General features: G+C 38.4%; 1 protein-coding gene across 1 annotated transcript in view; it reads left to right on the top strand.

Moving 5' to 3' along the window:
- The window catches only part of LOC124162566 (low-density lipoprotein receptor-related protein 4-like), a 737,794-nt gene that overhangs the window by 673,535 nt on the left and 43,849 nt on the right, over window positions 1-20,410 (top strand). The window contains exons 5-12 of the mRNA XM_046539142.1: window positions 2,381-2,508; window positions 5,067-5,340; window positions 7,240-7,468; window positions 11,193-11,457; window positions 14,999-15,131; window positions 16,359-16,578; window positions 17,538-17,691; window positions 19,852-20,061. Coding sequence (XP_046395098.1) covers window positions 2,381-2,508; window positions 5,067-5,340; window positions 7,240-7,468; window positions 11,193-11,457; window positions 14,999-15,131; window positions 16,359-16,578; window positions 17,538-17,691; window positions 19,852-20,061 — 1,613 coding nt within the window. The remainder of the gene's footprint in view (window positions 1-2,380; window positions 2,509-5,066; window positions 5,341-7,239; window positions 7,469-11,192; window positions 11,458-14,998; window positions 15,132-16,358; window positions 16,579-17,537; window positions 17,692-19,851; window positions 20,062-20,410) is intronic.

The raw sequence follows: 20,410 nt of genomic DNA, 5'->3' as shown, positions 1-20,410 counted from the left end.
CCAATATGCCAAATTTGATATGCGGGGAGCCTAAATATACGGCGCTCCGGAAAATCGTAACGTTACCTATGGCAATTAAGTTTGTGGTAGAAGCCTCCAATCATTTGGTTCCTAATTGTTATTCGCGTGCGCGTAAGGTAGAAAAATACTAACTGATAGCAAGAAGAAAACCTTATTTTTCAAAAGTAAATTTAGCTTGAATCCACGCTTTCCAGCTGTTCATTCCCATTGTACTTATACTTATTGTTCATTTTATTGACATTTGCTGATACTTACTATTGCTAATAACTTAATGCCCAGCGTGGATGGCAATTAAACAACAAACGTATCTGAAGGATACGGATTATTACTTTTAGCGCGCAAACGATGTTGCTTTAATAACTTTAATTAGCATCGATTTATTTTGATTGATTCATTAAATAACGCTCATCTAAATATTTCATCTCACTTTTTTAAGGGGGGAATTCGACTTTTGGAGCCCGTTGACCACGTCGCCGTTGTCCGAGGCCCTTGAGAAACTTTACGTCTCTGCTTATAGTGAACTCTGCGCAATAATTTTTTATTGAGACGAGGTAACTGTCTCCCCACCTTCATTCAGCTAGGCAATTACATAAATAGAGTTTGCCCCTTCCATACGATCCGGATTACTATTATTAGAGCACCTTTCATCGTGGAAGTCTACGTAGAAATTATACATGGATATCAATAACGTATCCTGGCTTTTCAACGGTTAATTTTCCATCGTTTCGCTGATTTGGCCATGCTTCAATGAAATGGATCGTTCGACCGAATTGTGCACCGAGAGATGTGCTCTCCCGGTTCACTCGATGAATGCTTCGCATTCCTTTCATTCCTTTCTTTACTTTTGTGATATTCATATAATATGCAACTCTTTTATGTAGAATATTTCTCGAAATTTTATTTGCGATACGTTACGTTTTTTAATGCTGCCAACGCCTCCATAGACGACTTTTTTTCATCTTCTCTACCTCGTTAGATACAAGACCAAATGTAAACTGGCCGTCGTTTCCCAACAATACAGATATGGGCGTTTGTTTTTACTATAAGTAGATGTCGATAACACGAATTTGCAAACAAATTATCGATAATCGCTGCGATCGTTGAATTTTCCTCTTACGGATAGCTAACGTTAAACCTGAATCACGTGATCAATTTCCCATCCCTTTTAGCGATAGATGTAATGATAATTCAAATGTCGAGCGATCACTGAAAACCTATCCCTGGAACGACCACATGGAACGCACAAAAATTATCCTGTGGTTCTGGCTTCAGCAAATCCTTAGCGAGGAAAGAAACGGTGTAATTGGCCAGGCTAACCATCTGATTGAAGGGTAAAGTGTTCTCCTGCTGGCCTCTGACTTATTTCCCGATCTTCTCTGACATTTTATACGCGTGTGAATGCAAGTTGTCATTGCCAACAAGTCGATTCCTCCGGGGAATGTCTTCCCTTGAATTCATTTGGAGACATCTCCGTCGTAAAGTACAACTAAGCATCTCGCATATTTCCTAAAATCTATAAAATGCTCATCAAATCTCAGCATGTATAAATTTGACTCAGCGATAGTTTTAATTGTTTTAATCATCGACTTATCAACGCCAATTCCAATCAGCGGCACATCTCTCTGATTAAGATTAGATAAATTGATGGTGATGAATCTCTAAAAAGAAATATCTCAGTAAATTACCATATATTCACATTAGAACCATATCATTTTCAAATTAAATTGAAAAATATCATGGATCATAAAACCATAAGCATTAATTTGATTTATTCTCGATGTACCAAATTTCTTTCGACGGATTTTCTTTCCCTCACTTTGCATCGAGTAAACTGAGTAGATAATTAAGTGGACTCGTGCAAAATAATATTAATAATAATAATATATTTTTATTCCACATTATGGTACATGAAATTTTTACAGCTTAGTTTTTACAAGGTGGAATATAGGCCCCCCTGTGGTAAGGACCAGTGTTAGGGTTTCCACCTCTTAAATTAGAAACTGACAGCTGGCTGGTGCGGCCAAAACAAAAGAATATGCGATAACTTATAAGTCAAAGTACGTTTATCCTTAACGTATGTTGCCTTAAGAACATTGTAAAGGATTGAAACATAAAAGCAAATGAAAAATATGCATTAATTACCTTTATACATAGAAATATTCCATACGAATGTTTAAAAACACAGTCACTAAAAATAGACACAAAATAACAGAAATCAGACTGATAACATACAATGTTAAAATAATGTACAAAGATAATATTTACAAGTACTCTTCAAAAATTTCATTTTAACTTTAACTCGTATAGCTTTTAACTCGTTTAACTCGTCTCTTTCTCTCTCTCTTGCATGTGACATTAGCTCCTGCGACCCTCACCAGTTCAAGTGCTCTGACAGCAGCTGCATCCCGATGTCCTGGCGCTGCGACATGAAGGAGGACTGCATCGACGGATCGGACGAAGAGAAATGCGTCGAGCCCCCGGCTGAAGGTGAGCGCCTCCAACATTCAGCACATTCGGGCAATTCGTGTTGATGGCATAGTTCTCTCACTTCATCGCCAATAGGGTGGTTTCCTATTATTTTTTAACTCCTAAATCGAAAGATTATTACTCCTGGAGTACGCATTTCACGCTTTTAGATTTTAAAATGACGATATGCATGAAAATTTTCAAGCGCACGAAAACGCGACGGCTCAGCATGAATGCTGGGAAAAGCCAGTGTTACGTCATTCTGGTTCCCGGTGCCGTCTTGTGAGTTGACCTTGGGGCGAAAATATGTGCGCTGCTGCCATGCAGACTGCTAGCAGGTAGTGCTTGGCTTAAATAAGGATTATTAGTATCTTATCAAACGAAGGAAACTTTTCGAACATAGACAGTTTTAATTGGTGATTATTAAGAGATGTTTCCCTGAGCTCTGAGCCTCATGCATGCATTGGTAATCTCAGACCATGTTAAAGTACAATCTACTAGTATAGAAACTAGGTCCCTGTGACGTCATGTGGAGTGGCATCGCATGGGCGCCAATCTGGCCTTTTTCAAGTGTGGTTAAAATTGACATTCGTCGAAACTGGGATTTCTGAAGCCAAATAATTTGTATATTATGAATACACTAACGGTGGGTATCAAATCTCAATCAATGCCTTTTGTTTTCTTTGATGAAGGAAACTACCCTTTTATTCAATTTTACTAAAATCATATGAATCGACTCAATGATTCTTGCAACTCAAACAACAGTGTTAGGGTTTGAAATATTCATACACTTTCCTCTTAAAATATTCCAGGGTAGAAAAGTATTTTAATAATGGGGTACTTAATGCCAAAACTCGGATGCAGTAGGAAATCTGGAAGGAATTCAGGTGTTGGTTGGTACGGGCTTGGGGTGTGTGGAGATGGTTGAGGCCTGACCCGGTTTTTCTGAGGGAAACACTAGTGTGGGTGAATAAGTTATAGAAGAATTCACGCATTTGAGAATGAAAGAGGGAGAACATAGAAGACGCCAGGAAGTACTTACAAGCATCGCTTTGGAGACCCTATGTTAAATACTGAGAAGACATTTCCCTTTCCCTCGACTGGAAACCCATCGATTATTTTTGGTGACGAATTACTCTCTTAAAACTCACAATATAGATATCGTCTTGAAATTTTCAGAACATTTATAGTAAACAGTTGTGTCAACACTTTTCTGTATTTTATAGGAGTAATAACGACTTATTGGTTTTCCAAACAACGTTCATTCCATCCAACCGGTTACTACAATTTCTGTGTCATTTTCAAGGCTACAACTCCAATGATGCTAAGGGTTCTAGCCACAAGGTTGACGAAATTTGACCAATTTGAGCCAGCGACGATTGATTCATTTGCCTGTGTCTCAAATTTGAAAATGTTATGGTTTTCCTTTTAATTATATTCCCATGTGTGATTCCGTCACACTTGAGAGTACAAGACAGTGTTAAAAGTGTGTCTCGTGGGAAATTTCAAGACAGTAGCATATATTTTACGCAATTAATCTTTTGCCAAAGAGAGGGGGCAGGCGTCGTCTTTAAGTCGTCGTCTCTGAAACACTCTCTCGGGCTTTTAACCAGATTGGAGTTGTCTCCAGTGCTAATCATGTGATCATCCAGTCCCTATGGAGACGAAACAAACTTGGAAGTATATGGCAAAATTGAACTTAAGTTTTCGAAACATTGGTCAGTTTATAATAAAATTATGTGGAATAAAATAAAAGATTTTCTGTCACCATGTTACCTGAAATATAACGGACAGAAGCGTTTGCATTGAATAAAGCAAAGGGATTACATGGAGGGCCCAGTCCGTCTCGTTGAAGCTTGATTTTTGTTGCCACTTTAGACGCATTTTAATCGGTTTTCAAAAATATCCGCATAGCGGCGATGAGTTAAGAGCGATCGATTTAATAGTAACATTTGAAATAATATATTTAGTCCTGAGGAATAGCATGAAGCAGTTATGAATTCGAAATATTACACCACTGCGAATATGAATATCGGTTTACAGCCCTAATTATAGTTAATTTCCTCGTGAAATTTGGATCGCTATGACCGTCAGCGACGCGAGTGGCGACTTAAGTAAACCCATTTTAATGCGCGGTGGTTGACAGCAAAGCTAGAGGCCGACTAGAGAATATTGTAATTCTTATGTATTGAAATATAAAAGGAAACTCCATTAAAGGAGGCTCAAGCACATGGCCGGTAGTGTTACATCTGTTGCCTTTTCGCGCCCATTTTATTTGGCGGCGCCACTAGCCAGCTGTATCTCTTTTAGTGTGACTTTCGACATTAACCGTAGTGGAAATGGTCTTTTTTAGCTGAAAATTGTCTCACATGCGTTAATGTGTAGTGTATATGATTTATTGGCTCAGTTACATGTTACTGCCGTGAAAAGTGGATATAGATGACTGGTAGCGCCGCCAGTGGCGATTTTGAAATATGATTTTAAAGCGCGCGGAGCGACAAAAATTCTAGCGGCGGACTTGAGAATCCTCCAATGTAATAGTCGTGGTTGCAGTGACTAATTCCTTTCCTCTCCCACAGGTGGCTCTGGGCCGACGCCGTGCGCCGATTCGGACTTCGCCTGTTTGTCTCCGCACTCCGTGCCTCGCTGCATCAAACGCGAGTACCGTTGCGATGGCGACAGCGATTGCGGGGACGGGAGCGACGAGGAGGATTGTCGCGGGGGCCGGGGGGGTGGGGAGCGGGGAAGAGGGGGCGGGGAGGGCCTCCACGGACAGGGCAGGAGCGCCGCTTCCGCGAAGACCACGCCCCCTCCTACCGACGAACACATCACGTGCCCACCCAGGGAACTCAGGTACGTGCGTCTCCCTCTCTCTCGTGTTTTGTTTTTCAACAAACCACATTCCACCTTACGTAAACTATTAGCAGTGAGAGTGAGCCCTCGGCTGGGGATCCTGATGGGGCCCTCCTTACATTTTAGGAAATTGGTGGAAATGGATTTTGACGCTATGCTGGCTCTTTAAAACTAGATAAAAGTTAATAAAAATAAATTACTTCTAACGAAAAAATACTGTATAAATTGAGAATTGTACAGGCTATAAAATTTAATGACGCATTATGGTTTCATTATCTATTTATTGAATTTTTTCCTTGAAATTGCACTTAAATCTAGAAATAACCTCTCAACCCTTTCAAAAAAGCATCGCGTTCTCTTTTATCTTTAAAAGCCATCATTTTATTTATTTTCTATAATATTTCTACACAGAGTGCGTTGTACATAAAGCAACTAATGAAGACGTAGAATTTAATAATTGTAAAAAAAACTTGGATTCGATTAATCTGAGTCTTTTTTACCATGCCTTTTATGCACGCTTAGCGATAGGTGAGAGCATTGTGAGGGGCCTCCTAAACTCAGGGCCCTCGACAACCACCTGACCTGATCAGACAGCCCCTAAGTGTGTGGTCTTTTTCCCAGCAATAAAAACATATCTATCATTATATGAGACCTATAATTAAATCCATCAAAGTATGAACTTCTAAAAACGAAATGAAATGTAAAAAATTACTTTATAATTCCATATAAATTTAATACTGTACATCCTACGTTTCCTCCTGGTATGTCATCATCTAGTAAATTTGCACTAAAGACACAAAATGTGCCTTTGATGTGTTCTTCAGCTTAGAGTTCTGTGTATTCAATGCAAATGCACCAGATGATTATGTGCCACAACCAAACCTAGTTCATACAGTCTCAAATTTATGTAGAATGATAAAGTCATTTACTTTTCATTCTTTTGTTTTGCAGTGTCTTGTACCAGATGATGGCTCAATGAGCCAAAACTTGTTGTACGCAGTAAAAAAAAAATTGTGGAAAAGAGCTACAATCTTTTATTTACTTAAAAACACTTTTCATTATGTTAAGTCGATTCCATGGATGCCTGATGCAACGAATTACTCTAAAAGCTTGTTTTATTCTCTATCGCCACTCTGTGTTAACAAGCATAGCAAGCAACCAGTTAAACATTTGAAAAATCAAACAAAATGAAAATATCATTGGCCGTACACAAATTTTAACCTGGTTTTTAATGCCTCCTCTGAGACCATGATTATTTTAATAGTATAATTCCTATTTAAATTTCACATAAACAGTACATATATGCCATGCTAGGGTAAAGTATTGCTGTAATTCTATGTCTGGGAGGTTATTTTGTATTTCGGAATGAATATGACCACATTCAGAGAGCTTTTGGTACCTCAAATGAATCGTTCGATGAGTCATTGATAACTGCATCTATCATCGTTCAAAGTGTCAGCCTATCAATCTAGTGGTTCAAAGCTTTTATGCAAGAAATTCTACAGAAAGATCTATCAGCCTGCTGTTTTTTAATTGATTTCAAAATTAAATATTTTATCCGAGTTGTTCAGAAGATTTCACAAAATAGTTGAACATTTTTATCAAAGTGGTAACCATCAAATGTGTAAAATTTCAAAAAATAGCTTCAAAACATTCATATGAGAATTTTTATAAAATTCCAAATAAAATTGTACAAGTAAACCAAAATTGCTCTGGTGTTCTTCACGCATATCAGGCATAAGTGTGCGTCACTATGAGGTCATATGTATTTTTTAATGTAATCAGGTATGCCAACTCTCGTTATATACATTGACTCTGTTAATTTCTGTCGAAATCGAACCAAAATGCTCGACGTGTTGTCCGTACCACTTGTAAACATCTTGCTTGCTCTTTTTCCAGGTGTCCGGGAGCTTCGGGCAGTTGCGTGCCTGAGCGCTGGGTGTGTGATGGTGAGAAGGACTGTGCTGGTGGGGAGGACGAATCGGTGCAGGAGTGTGGCACTCCTGGTGAGGGTGAGGAGGGGGGGGAGTCGAAGCAGAGGACCAGGCCCCCTCCGAGGGCGTGCGGACCCCACGAATACATGTGCACGACGGGCGGCAGAGGCGGAGCAGGAGGAGTATGCATACTGGTAAGCACACTTGTTGTGGTGGACACAATACTATGCACAGGGAAACCTCTGTTCAAGGACACCTTTTTCGCCACAATTCTCCTCATATATGGATACCATCGCCTTGGATTTTCTCACCCATCTCACAAATCGGTATTTTTCTCCCTTAAAAAATAGCATTTATTAATCTCTCAATCGTTGCAAGAGGCAAAAGTGAGGCAGTATGAAGCCTATTGATGTACAATTAGATTTTATTTAATACTTAACCATGAAAATAAATGAACGAACCAAAACAAATGATTTCTTTATGCCTCAATGAGCTATGCTTTTTTAGACCATAATTTATGCAAAAATGTATTAATGCTTTGAGAATTTTTAAATAGATAATGTATTTACCGTATTTCTCCAAATATAGTCCCCCTCTGAATATAGTCCTCCCCTAATTTTGAGGCTTCAGTTTCGGGAAAAGTTAAAAGAAATACGTTTGAATATAGTCCCCTCCCTTTACTTTTACCTTAGGCATTTTTGGAAAAAAAGGGGGGACTATATTCGGACATATACGGTATGTGGGTAAATACAGTGGAACCTCGTTAAAGCGAGTACGGGCTATAGCGACACCCCCGCTATTACGAGAGATAGCCGATGCACCGTCAATTGACCCTATAATAAGCGCGTTAAAAAATTCGTTTTTACGAGACCCTTTCGGTGTTGGCTCTCGCCATAGCGAGGGTTTCACCGCCGGAAGACTTTCATCAAGACTCCTTTACCTCTGTAATTGCTAGCGATCTGTTAGAAATGAAGTTAATGGAGTGCTCAGTCTCAAATTTATGTGGTAAACTGTCGTTCGATAAATATAATGATTGACGAAACAATGCTTTGCATAATTTTTATTCAGTGCGGCGCTTATAAATTGTTTGAATAGTTAGTCGTTATTTGAGTAAGGAAATTTAGTGATGCAAAAAAACATCGCCTTTCGTCTGGATTTATGCTTACGTTTATCGGGTAGATGTTTATCTGTCGCCGCACCACTCCTGTTCCTGTATATCTGTTCGTAACAGGTATATTGGCTATTATTTGCTCCACCTCCGCTAAAGCGACAATTCGCTATAGCGAGTTTTTATTAGTGCACCGTGGGGTGTCGTTACATCGAGGTTGCACTGTATGTTATTTCACAATTCCTGGAAAATCTACTGCGATGTCTTTCTCGCTGAAGAAGAGCACTATCACCTCCACTTATACACTAAATAATCAACCCATTCCCTCTGTCTTATCCCACTCCGATTTAGGCGTCACTTTTGACCAAAAGTTAACCTTTTACGAACATATAAAAACCGTTGTTAACAAGGCTACGGCAGTGGTTGGGACCCTATATCGCATGAGCGAGATATCCGAACCGAGTGCATTAAAATCAGTATTCATTGGATGTGTGCAACCCATCCTCGAATATTGCTCCCCCATTTGGTCAACTGCTTCTCCCACCACACTAAAATTAATCAACCGTCCACTCAATTTCTTCTTAGCAATAGTTCGACACCGTATACCTCACCTCAGATTCTCTTCACGTGCCGAAATACTTCTTTCACTTGGATTATTACACCCCAACCACCGCAGATTGACATTAGACATCAAATTTCTTTACCGCATCTTAAATGGGTCCTTCAGATCCAGTGATCTCCTATCCTTCTTTTCACTACGCATTCCTGCTCGCAAAACCCGCAATACTGAACTTCTACACCAGCCCAACTTCCGTCTGGCAATATCTCAACGATCCCTCTTTTCCCGCCTACCTTCTATTTTCAATTCAGTCTCCAATACTTCTTCCTCTCTTGACATCTTCGCCTCCCGCTCTAATTTCAATAACCAAGTGAAAAGTCTATCTTTCTGACACTGACCTTTTGTATCTGTTGTATAAGCTGAAAATGATTGTTACTTATGATATTATTATTTTTTTTACATGTTCATTATTATATTTATATAATTTATTTTGTTTATAAGCCCAATGTAAAGGCCTTAGTGCTGTTTTTGGTGTGACATAAATAAATAAATAAATTTCCAATTTATTTTTAATTATTCAAAGGTGATATCTAAAATTGCAGTACATCTTTCAGCTGCCTTTTAATCCTATAAAGCAATATTTGTGCGGTAAAATTAATGGCAAAAAAGGGTTTATCTTTGGGTCACCTACAGCTTACGGACAACTCTCACTCATGGACACATTTGCTAGAACCATTAATGTCCATTAGTAAAAGGTTTCACTGTACACGCAATAATTGATTTTATATTTATCCAGTGAATAGGGCAGCATACAGCTTTTTTCTTTTGTCTCTATTAGAAGTCCATAATGCCTGGAGTTCATAATTTCTCACTGTTCAATGTTACATTGTCAAAAAACGTCTTTTTATTCATCAAAAAATGAAAATTTCATTCCTGCGAAAAATACCTCTCTCTTCTGGGGCATTGTTAGAGATCTACACATAATGTAGTTGATGCAGTTTTCCCCCAGGCTCTGTATCAGGTACCTGCAGACATCAGCAATGGAATGTAGGAAAACTAGACATGGCAGGATTTTCAGCAAAAACCATAATGATAGAGGTTACATTGATATTGTTGATATCATATTTTATTACTATAATCCTATCTGCATCATTAGAGTTTTACTTTTGCTGTAATAGTATTGAAGTAAATTAAAGAAATTCTCATTTAGATGCTTGAATCACATCAATTGGACTTATATCACATCAATTATATTCTATTGTGTTTCTGAGGCCATGAAGTCCACTTTCTCACTTATTTTAACTTCCTTTAATGAAAAGAAAATCTGAAGCTAGTTACCTCACTCTCCAGAAACCTTTATCTTTTCTTAGCAATCATAGAGTTGGTATTATTCTTGCTTCAATGATAAGGAAAAGAAACGAAAAGAATATTCCCAACAGGAAGACAGCATTAAGTAGTTAAAAGCAAGAAATTTATTCAACAAACCTTTTAAGTTTTTGTGCTACAAATATTTTAATTTATTGCCATTAAAATAATTTTCCACATCAAGTAAACATTTATTTTTAATCCAGTAAAAAAGTGGTTGGTTTACCAAAGCACAGAAGAAAATATCTTTAATTATGAAATGTAAAGAGATTACAATATTCTATTAATTTAATGCAGGGAAAGAAACAAAAAGAATAGGTAGGGGCTTTCATGATAGAATAGGGATAGAATAGGGGCTTTCGTGTATTTGTATTTGTGTTTTTTTCTTACAAAAGATTTTTGTATTCTACATCTTTTTTATGATCTGTACAAAGTGCTTCATATAATTTGTATTTTTTATGACAAAGCCTCAAGTTGATTTACTCCTGCTGTCTTGGCACAACTTTTGTTTCAAAAGGCTGTGGAAGGCATAAGAATAAATTCTTGTGGTTTATATACATGGTTTCCTTTGATGTTATAATTGCACTATTTTCATAAACACTACATTGGATAATCTAATATAATCTGATATTTGATGATATAATTTGTAAAAGACTGCCTACCTGGTTTCCCTTCGGTCTATGAACTGACAAATAATATTAGCTCTAATTTACCACTTTTTCAAATTCTGGAGATGTGTTCAGGAACTCACTTAAGTGTTACTGTCAGCCAGTGGATTTCTTTTGGATGGAGGATATTGATGCATTAAATAATGTCAGCCCTACTGGAATCCTGCAATATCTTTCCATCAGACTGTCTTCTCAGTGAAAATGTATAATTGTTGCAGAAATCTTGGCTGTGTGATGGTGTCCGAGATTGCGATGGAGGTGAGGATGAAGCGCCATCTGCCTGCGTGTTTGCAACCTGCCCCTCACACCAGTTTACGTGCACTGAAAATTTACTTCACGAAGCGAACGAAACGAGCAACTCACTCAGCCCCAATGGAAATGGGAAATCGTTGATCAAGAAAGCTCCCAAGATGAAGGGAGGATTGCTGTGTCTTCCGAGAAGAAGGGTCTGTGATGGACAGAAGGACTGCCCAGCAGGTGAAGGTAATGTTGTACCTCCTTCAATTTCGGCAAACGAGCATATCACAAAAGCCTCTCGTTTAAAAGCACTCAAGTAAGAATCGGGCAGTCTCTGAAAATTTTCCAGCACCTATAGGATTTGAACCCATATCCTCAGGTTGGAAAGGGTATTGGATGATTTGACAATTTGAATGTGTTCCATCCATATTAAATTTCATTTGAATTGATATGAATCAATTAGACCTGCAGATAAGATGGGATCCCCAGTGAAGGAAGGAAGTTTTTTCATTATTAGTATTATTTTCCAACATAAATCACGAAACTTGAATAAAAAATGGGCAATTACTTTAAAATTTGAAGACGTGTAAGTTTATCTGTATATCAGAAAATGGCCATAATGAGGAACTCCCAATTTCGTATTTGAAAGCATATTCATTCAAATGCCTTTTTATGATATTCTCACAAAATTATTTCATGCATTCATAATCAACTTAAAACTAATGTTTTCTCTAAAATATTGTATCAAGAATTGAGCGAAATAAAATGTGCAGAACTGAGAATAATTATGGTCCATGCTTCAGATGTGATCTTATAAAATTTTTCTCTGGATATAATATTGTGCAAATATTTCATTATTTGAATTATTGGATGATTGAACAATTAGAACATTACCTATCCATATTTAATGTCATTTGTAAATGATAAGGCTGGCTTTATTACTCCACAAAAAAAGCCATATTGAGACAATATATACAGTAGAACCTCACTTATGAAACTTTCAGCGGAAAACCAAAAAAAGTCTCATAAGTGAGGAAGTTTCATTTGTGAGGTTTTTTGGTATTTAGCATGAAATCCTTTCCTATAGAGGCTGGTTTGTCTCCAGGATGCAATTACTCATTTGGAGGCAAGAAATTGAAGCCTAATGATCTTATTTTCTCAAAAGTAACACCCGAGATGATGTGTTACTTTAAGAGAAATATAATTTTACATTCCTGAACAACTTTACCGACGGTTGAACAACTAGCATTTCTGGTACTAAGCTGCAAGGCTATCACACTGGAGAGATTTCGGAATGATGACACTAAATGTTCACAGAGAAGCCAATTTTTTAAAAAAGTTGACTCATAAAAAGCGGTTTTCAGGAAATTCATTTTACCACCTATAGGCAAACCCCAGATTGGAGATTGAAGAAATGAAATACCTGAGGAAAGTCATCCAAATTAACCCCGTAATTATACCATTTTTCTGAACTGACGGCGGCTGACCTTGAGCGTGCTCGAAACCCACCCACTCTTCTAGCCAATCACAGAAGAGCGTCAGGAGAAAGTGTGGAAGAGCCCACAGTCTCTCTCTGAACTCCGAGCAGTGCACATCGCTCTCCAGCTAGCAGTGTTGCCAAGCCGAATCTTTGGAGATCGCACAGCACTCGTTCTGCCGCCCCCAAAAGTACCGTTATTCCCAAGGATGGCAACGCCGGTCGGCCGGATGGAGGGGAGTGGAGGGGAAAAGGGAAGGGGATGGAGGGGTGGAAGGGGCAGCGCTTCTCATTGGCTAGTTTCTATTTTCCACCCAGCCGCCGTCAGTTCGAAAAAATGGTATAGGGAGCAAAATTTCACTAATGCATCACGAAGGCTTCACACCCTATGGACCCGGGTTAATGGCAGAGGCAGAAAGTTTTCAGAGATGGCTCTATCCCTGCTTGAGAGTAGTGTGGACGGAACTTCCAGTGCAACACACTGTCTGGCAGATGGGACATTAAGCCCTGGTTTAGCCTATCGTTACAACCTGGCTAATTCCAACACAGGGTTTCTATACTCCCTCTCTTACCTCATGGCGCAAATGATCCCAGCTGTCAGTTTTCTCCCTCTAAATACCATGCCATAGATAATATGGAGCACCTGGCAGTGGCGTAATTATGGTTGGGGGATGAGGGGATGGATCCCACTCCAAAGCCTCAGAGAAATTAAAAAAAAATTTAAACACAAGTCTAGCTTTGATAAACAGCAACTGCATCTACTTAAAGTTATTTTATGTGCCAAAATGATGTAGAACATATTTACAGGCATGCCATTTTTTTAAATTTTACGGGAATCCCCATTGCCTCCGAGGGGTGGGGGGTGAAGCCGCCCCCCAGGTACTACCGTCACCCCCAAAGCATATTCCTAGTTACGCCACTGGTACCCCGGATATTCCGTGACTAAGTTAACTTTTCCGGTGCTTAGAAAACTTTTAAGTGAGCATTTGAAATAATCGCGCAACTGCTGTCAGTGATGAATGGACAAAAATAGATTAAGAGCCCGGAAAAATCTCCCCTCTCAATAATGTTTACGCACTAAAAAAGAATTTTCCCATGACATTTTAGTAATAATAGATTGAATCTACCGGGTATAGCTTCTCTGCCGGCATTCTTCCGCGAATTCAGCGCCGGGAACTTCGACTCACAAGCCGTGTGACTCATCTTCACGTAATATTTTGCTTCCCCATATCTGAAAACAACACCAGACTGTTTTTGTACTTCGATATAATGCTTATAAGTCATTCCGAAAGGAACTGCCTTATCTCTCGCGTTTTGAATTTGACTTTAATGATTACGTTACTACTGACGACGCGAGTTATTCTCCGAGGGCTTTCGTACTAACTCTCGTTCAGTTACAAAATAAACGCTTGCCACCAGGCAGTCAAGGTCAAACTATATTTCATTTAAACCCGCAGATACTAGTTGGGTCAGTTTTGATCTGCGCGCCGCGTAAGCAACTTTCCTCCGGCTCAATTCCTCCCGCGGATGAGGGATTAGCCCGCGGAATGAGTCCACGCATGCTGTTTTCGCCATCGTGTTGAATCACCAACGGCTTACGTCCATACTACAAATTCGATAATCTTTTTTGGATGACCTTGGAAGCCAAAATTTTGATACGCGAGGATTTTTAACGGCTCATTTAGGTGTTATTTCGCTGGGCGACGGGAAGCATAACCTTGGAAAATTCTACACAATCTTCCGTTAGAGATAGATATTCCGGATTAACGATCATCTACTGCAGTTAAAATTAATATCTAATAAACAGCATCGCTCATAATTAAAACTTATTATTCTTCATTGACATATCTATGTAATGAGCGCATACTACCCCCGCTCCTGTGACTAAAATCGGCGCGCCTACCGCAATCTTCTCGTAGATCAGTTCTCTGACAAGTCGTACAAGTGAGGTATTTTATCACATTGGACTGGAAAAATACGATTCATAACCGAGGTCGTCGTATAGGTGAAGAGTTTCATAACTGAGGTTGGAAATACATGGGTTCATATGGGGTTATTCACCGGACCAAAAAAAATCGGCGTATAAGTGAGGTCATCGTATAACTGAGGGTCGTATAACCGAGGTTCTACTGTATCTTCATTTTTGCTGAACGATGAAGTCTACAAAACCTAGTTATTCAGTAAAGTTGTTTGTGTCTAACAACAAAGTCAGTCTTACTATTTACATAATGAATAGGTTCCATGGAGTCATGCAGGAGACCATTAATTATAAATTTCATTTGAGTTGATTGAATTCAATTTGGTTTGCAGATGAGAAGAGGTGCCCGGTGAAAAAAGAGTGCAAGAAAGGAACTCGATGCACTCAGTTGTGCATCACAAATGCAGATGGGAAAGATGCATGTGCCTGCAACCCTGGATACAGACTAGCACCCAACGGGTACACGTAAGTCACATCCTTCTTCATCTTTGACCTTGTCTAGTCACACATCAGCCCCCAAAGAGAACAATGCTCAATCAAATCTATTTTGGTAATACATATGTATCTCTCTCACTTGCAACATACACTATCATCTTGAATTTTTCCGGGTATATAAATGACCCCTTACAACATTTTCCTCAATCTTAAATCAGTAAAATTTACCTTGGGATTTTCTCAGGTGTAAATTTTTTATAACTCAATGCCCAGGACCAATCGACCCCTCCCCCCATTTTCCTCCCCTCCCCTTTCTATTCCACCTTACGAAGACAACATACTATTAAAGTATTTGACCCAACACGATTGGTTTACATGTACCCTTATGTTGATCATCTTAGCCTGCCTCCCCATCTAAAATCTCACCCCATCTAAAATCTGCCTCTCCTTACCCACCTTGTCCAGCACTTCATCCTTCCTCCTCTCTGTCCACTTCACCTTCTCCATTCTTGTCCACACCCATTTCCTGAATGCCTCTAGTCTTTTCTCATCCTCCTTCCTAAGTGTCTGCACTCTAAAGCACTACACTTTGTACCCTACTCTTTACTAGCCTTTTCTTTAAACTTTTTCATATCGATCCTCTCACACAGTGGCAAAGCGAGGGAGGATTTTGGGGGATAAACACCCCTCCACCCCAGAGCTCAGAGTAATTTTTAAGTTTAATCCATTTTACGTAATTGGATTAATATTACTTAAAAGAATAGTGAAAGGATTAATAAAATAATCCTCAGAAAGCCGTAAAACTCACCGTTTTGAACCATTTATCTTAAAAGTTTTCTGGGGAAGGGCCCCCACACCTCCTGCCTACCCTGACTACCCTGACCCTGCCTACCCCCCAGTATTTGTTAAACTTAAAACCCCCCCTAGCCTAAATTCTTAGCAGCACCACTGCTCTCATAAGCTCCTTCCTGTTCATGAACACCTCATTTGTTAATGCAATTCTCTTCCAGACACCTTTACAACTGAATTCATTTTCCTTAAGTGGAGACAACATACAAATATGAATGAAAATATAGCCCTGCCTTGCTAGATTACCTTGAAAAAGTGACCACCATCAGTCCGCAAACTTTGGGGTCACCCTAGCATTGTCATGGAGAATTATGTATTCCAGCAGTTTTTTTTTACATTAGAACAAGGCGTATCGAAATCACCCGCTCCCATACCTCTATTTATCAGAGTGTCATCTATTTCTTCCAGCTGCCTGGACATAGACGAATGCTCTCCGCCCCTGGAGGATGATGAGGAGGTGTTTGGCGAGTGGCTTGGATTGGCCTGCAGTCAGATCTGCCAGAATTCCCAGGGCTCCTTCTCATGCTCTTGCGCTGATGGCTACGTCCTGCGTCCAGATGGAAAATCATGCAAAGCACTTGGACCTCCACCAATGCTAATTTTTGCTAATAGAATTGATATCCGGCAGGTCAGTATGTTTTGCTAAAATGGGGTCACATTGGTGGAGCCCACATTGGGACCACCAGAAGCATAAACTTGAGTTGTCACTATTTGGTGTGAATTTTAAATCTCCCCGTTGTCCAATGCTTGGTTTTCCATGATCGTTGTTTACTCACAAATATGGCCCAGAATACAACTCTGAAAACTTATTGCTTATTATTTTTGGACCTTAAGTTACCTTACACATATGCTGGTAGTCCCGGAGTTACATAAGTCTTGACTTCAATAAATCTGTATGTACATAAGTGGCAACCTTATCTGAATAGATTTGGTCACTTTGCGAATTTGACATATTTATATCCAATTTCCCCTCATGGATGAAGGGAGAGGTCACTTTACCTACAATAATTTCTGGAAAAATTGAAAAGATGGTAAGTTTTAAGGTGGCTCTTTAATTAAAACTTTTTTCACCAGCTTCACAAACAAATTTTAAAATAATAGATGAATATCTAGAAGCCACTAGCCTATCAAAATTAAATCTCAGACCTATTGATTGATTGATATTTTTTGCACCATGCATACATGCATGCATGTACGGATAAGACCCCAATTAAATAAAATTAAAAAACTTATAAAAATGGGCATCAGTAATACATACACCATTTTGTATCAGTATAGAAACAACATGAATACTCTTTTAAAGTAATTTATAAAAAAATATAGCAATGTGTTTACATTATGGTGATAATGCATGTTCATTATTTTATAGTCATCTGTTTAACATGTTCTTATCTGAAATATAAAATAAAAATTGCATATTATTTTTTAAAGAAAAGTTTCAGAATGTAAATGTAATATTCAACGTTATTATTCATTTTGGTTTGTACTGGCATGAACTATCCCGGGTTAAAATTTTATCACATAATTTTCCTCCACCCTGTATAAATTTCAAGAACCAAATGCCTAAAATTGATTCTTTTCCTGTAGGTAAGCCTGAATAACATTAAATACACAGCCATTCTCAAAGGACTACAGAATGCTATTGCATTGGATTATCACTATGAGCAGGGACTGCTCTACTGGTCCGATGTCTCCCTTGATGTGATCAAGAGGGCGAACATTAATGGAACGGGATCCGTGGGTGAGATGTTTTCCTTCATATCAAACTCCTACACTCAAATAAAAGACTCTACTGGTACCCGACCGTTTTCCCGAATCGTTTTTTCCTACGACCTTTTTCCCGAAAGTCTTTTTTCCCGAATCGTAACGCGTCCTCTTTCCCGAAAGCTTTTTTCCTGAAACCCTTTTCTCCGAAACATTTTTTACCGAACACCTTATTTCCCGATTGTATAAAAATGAGTTCATATTTTTCATAACCAAATATATTCATACACAAGATACATCATTTTTTTAGAAAATTATATTGTTCGCGATAGCTTTAAGAAATTAAAGAAAATTCCTATCGTTCTTGAAATCTTCATATTCTTCTACAACCGATTTCAGCCTCTCGTGCATGTCGTACCATTTCTCTTTTGGCTTCCGGGTGGTTTTTCCCGACTAGTAACCTAAAGCGGTTATTCCAACCTTCAGATGCATTATTTGTTGTTGCATAACCTGCTTTTGTAGCTCGAAAGTTGTTTCAACGTCTTCAACTGGAACAAACGTTAAAGCTGCCATCATATGAACTGTCGTTTTGAGGGTTCTATCTGTTGGGTCATTGTAAGGGACTTGGAGTCCCTTACAATTGTTGAATTTTACTATAAATAGCTTGTTTTTTATACAATCGGGAAATAAGGTGTTCGGTAAAAAATGTTTCGGAGAAAAGGGTTTTGGGAAAAAAGCTTTCGGGAAAAAGGTTATTCGGGAAAAATGGACTCGGAAAAAAAATTCGGGGAAAAGGTCGTCGGAAAAAACGATTCGGGAAAAAGGTAGGGAATCGACTCTACTTAATCCTTTCAGAACTAATATGCATATTTCTCACTTACTTCTAATATTTTACATATTTGTGCTGCTCATGGCTTTTCATTACTAAAGTAAATTGTTTGTGAATTATTATTATTTTTTTTTTTTTTTGAAGACATAACTTTTTTCTTTCTAACATTTCCAGAGGCTATAGCAAAAAATTGAGGAATAAAATATATAATTTCAGTTAAATTGAAGTTTTGGTGTTACGAGATATTAAAGTTCAAAGTCTAGAGTCAATGGAATTGGTTTGAAAAAATCATGCTAACCGATGATTTTGAGACGTAATTTATTATTTTATTCATGCATGTATTCTCTTTTTGAAATGAGTTCTTATAAGTTCTGTAGCTATATTACGTATAGAGTTGTTGACATCCTAATAGACAGGGACGCCGACTTATAAAAAATATTGGGGGGGCCCAAACCGGGGATCATGCCCCGGGAAATTTTATAAGTAGTGAGTTTTAAGTTTTTTAAGCATTTAAGAAGAGTCATATGATAAACATTAGACCCCTGATAATTCGAATATCGATATCTGGGCACTCCGGGGAAAATCGGCAAGCCTGACTCATTTTTTCCTCTCACCCATAACAAATTTTTGAGGGGGCTCGAGCCCCCTCAGGCCCCATGGAGTCGGCGCCACTGCTAATAGATCTGTATCCTCAATGTACATGCTCAAATTTCACAAATAACACCATACTCGATTTTTGAAACTTTCTTGTTAATTTTCATAATAATTTGATATTTTTTTCATAACTAACAAGGTTCATCAATTTCACCGAATTTGAAAGAAATTGGACAAGGTCCAGTTGATAATGCTACTTTTTTCAATAAGTTAACATGGAATTGACCTTGCCCCACTGTTTCCCAGACCCAGTGAAGGTATTAGAAACAAGATTATTTCAAATTATTTAAGTATGAAATATCCATTTTCCACAGTAATTCACTTTGATATTACATAATTCATTTTTTGATAATCATCTCAAATGGTTAGCAATACGCTTGGTCTCTCTATAAAGTGTGTTTCATTCCTTCTATGTACTATACTATAGAGATACATGCAATTCCTTCTCTCAACAAAAGCTTCTTGGTGAATGAGGAAATTAACCATAACTTTAATGACCAATGCATGAAAAATGGACAGAAACTCTCACTTTTTTATTTTACACGTGGCGAGAATGGATAGATGAGTAAATAATCATTCCCATCATAACTTGCCTTTCCTTCCATCTTCTGAATTCTTGTGACAAATGACAACACAAGCTCATAAAAAATGACCACATTCCAATTACATAATAAGTACAAATGTACTCACCAATTTTTAAAATTTTCTTTCAAGATGTGATCCGTTGGGGATTGGACAGCCCTGGTGGTGTGGCGATCGATTGGATTCATGGACTGCTCTTCTGGACAGACTCCAACATGAGGAGAGTGGAAGTATCGAGGTTGGACGGCACCATTCGATATGTTGTGGCATCCACTGACCTTGACAAGCCCCGAGCCATTGCTTTACATCCTGGCCAAGCCTTGATATTTTGGACAGATTGGGGTAAGGATGCCATGTTATGTAATTTTATCAGGATTGCCAATTTTATATATTCTCCATGGCTAGTTGTGCCACTCTCAAAAGAAGTTATGTATTTGGTGCATAATTTTAGAAGAAAATTTTTAAAGTAATCAATTATAGTATAATAAAACATCCTACTTTAGATAGATTCAATTATTTACTGTTCACCACTGCAGTAAACTGGGATTATGCCTGCACTTATTACATATCCATGTTGCAGATTGTCTGTGGGTAAGTTTACCCTCCCACAGTGTTTTCCACAATCTTTAAAAAATTAAGTCACTCGCAGCGACACCAGGATTATCATATTTTAATGCAAGAAAACAGGAGG

Source organism: Ischnura elegans, chromosome 7, assembly GCF_921293095.1.
Source record: "Ischnura elegans chromosome 7, ioIscEleg1.1, whole genome shotgun sequence".
In the NCBI taxonomy this organism is placed as follows: Eukaryota; Metazoa; Arthropoda; class Insecta; order Odonata; family Coenagrionidae; genus Ischnura; species Ischnura elegans.
The sequence above is the reverse complement of the archived record's forward strand: the minus strand, read 5'-3'. Positions and strand labels throughout refer to the sequence as shown.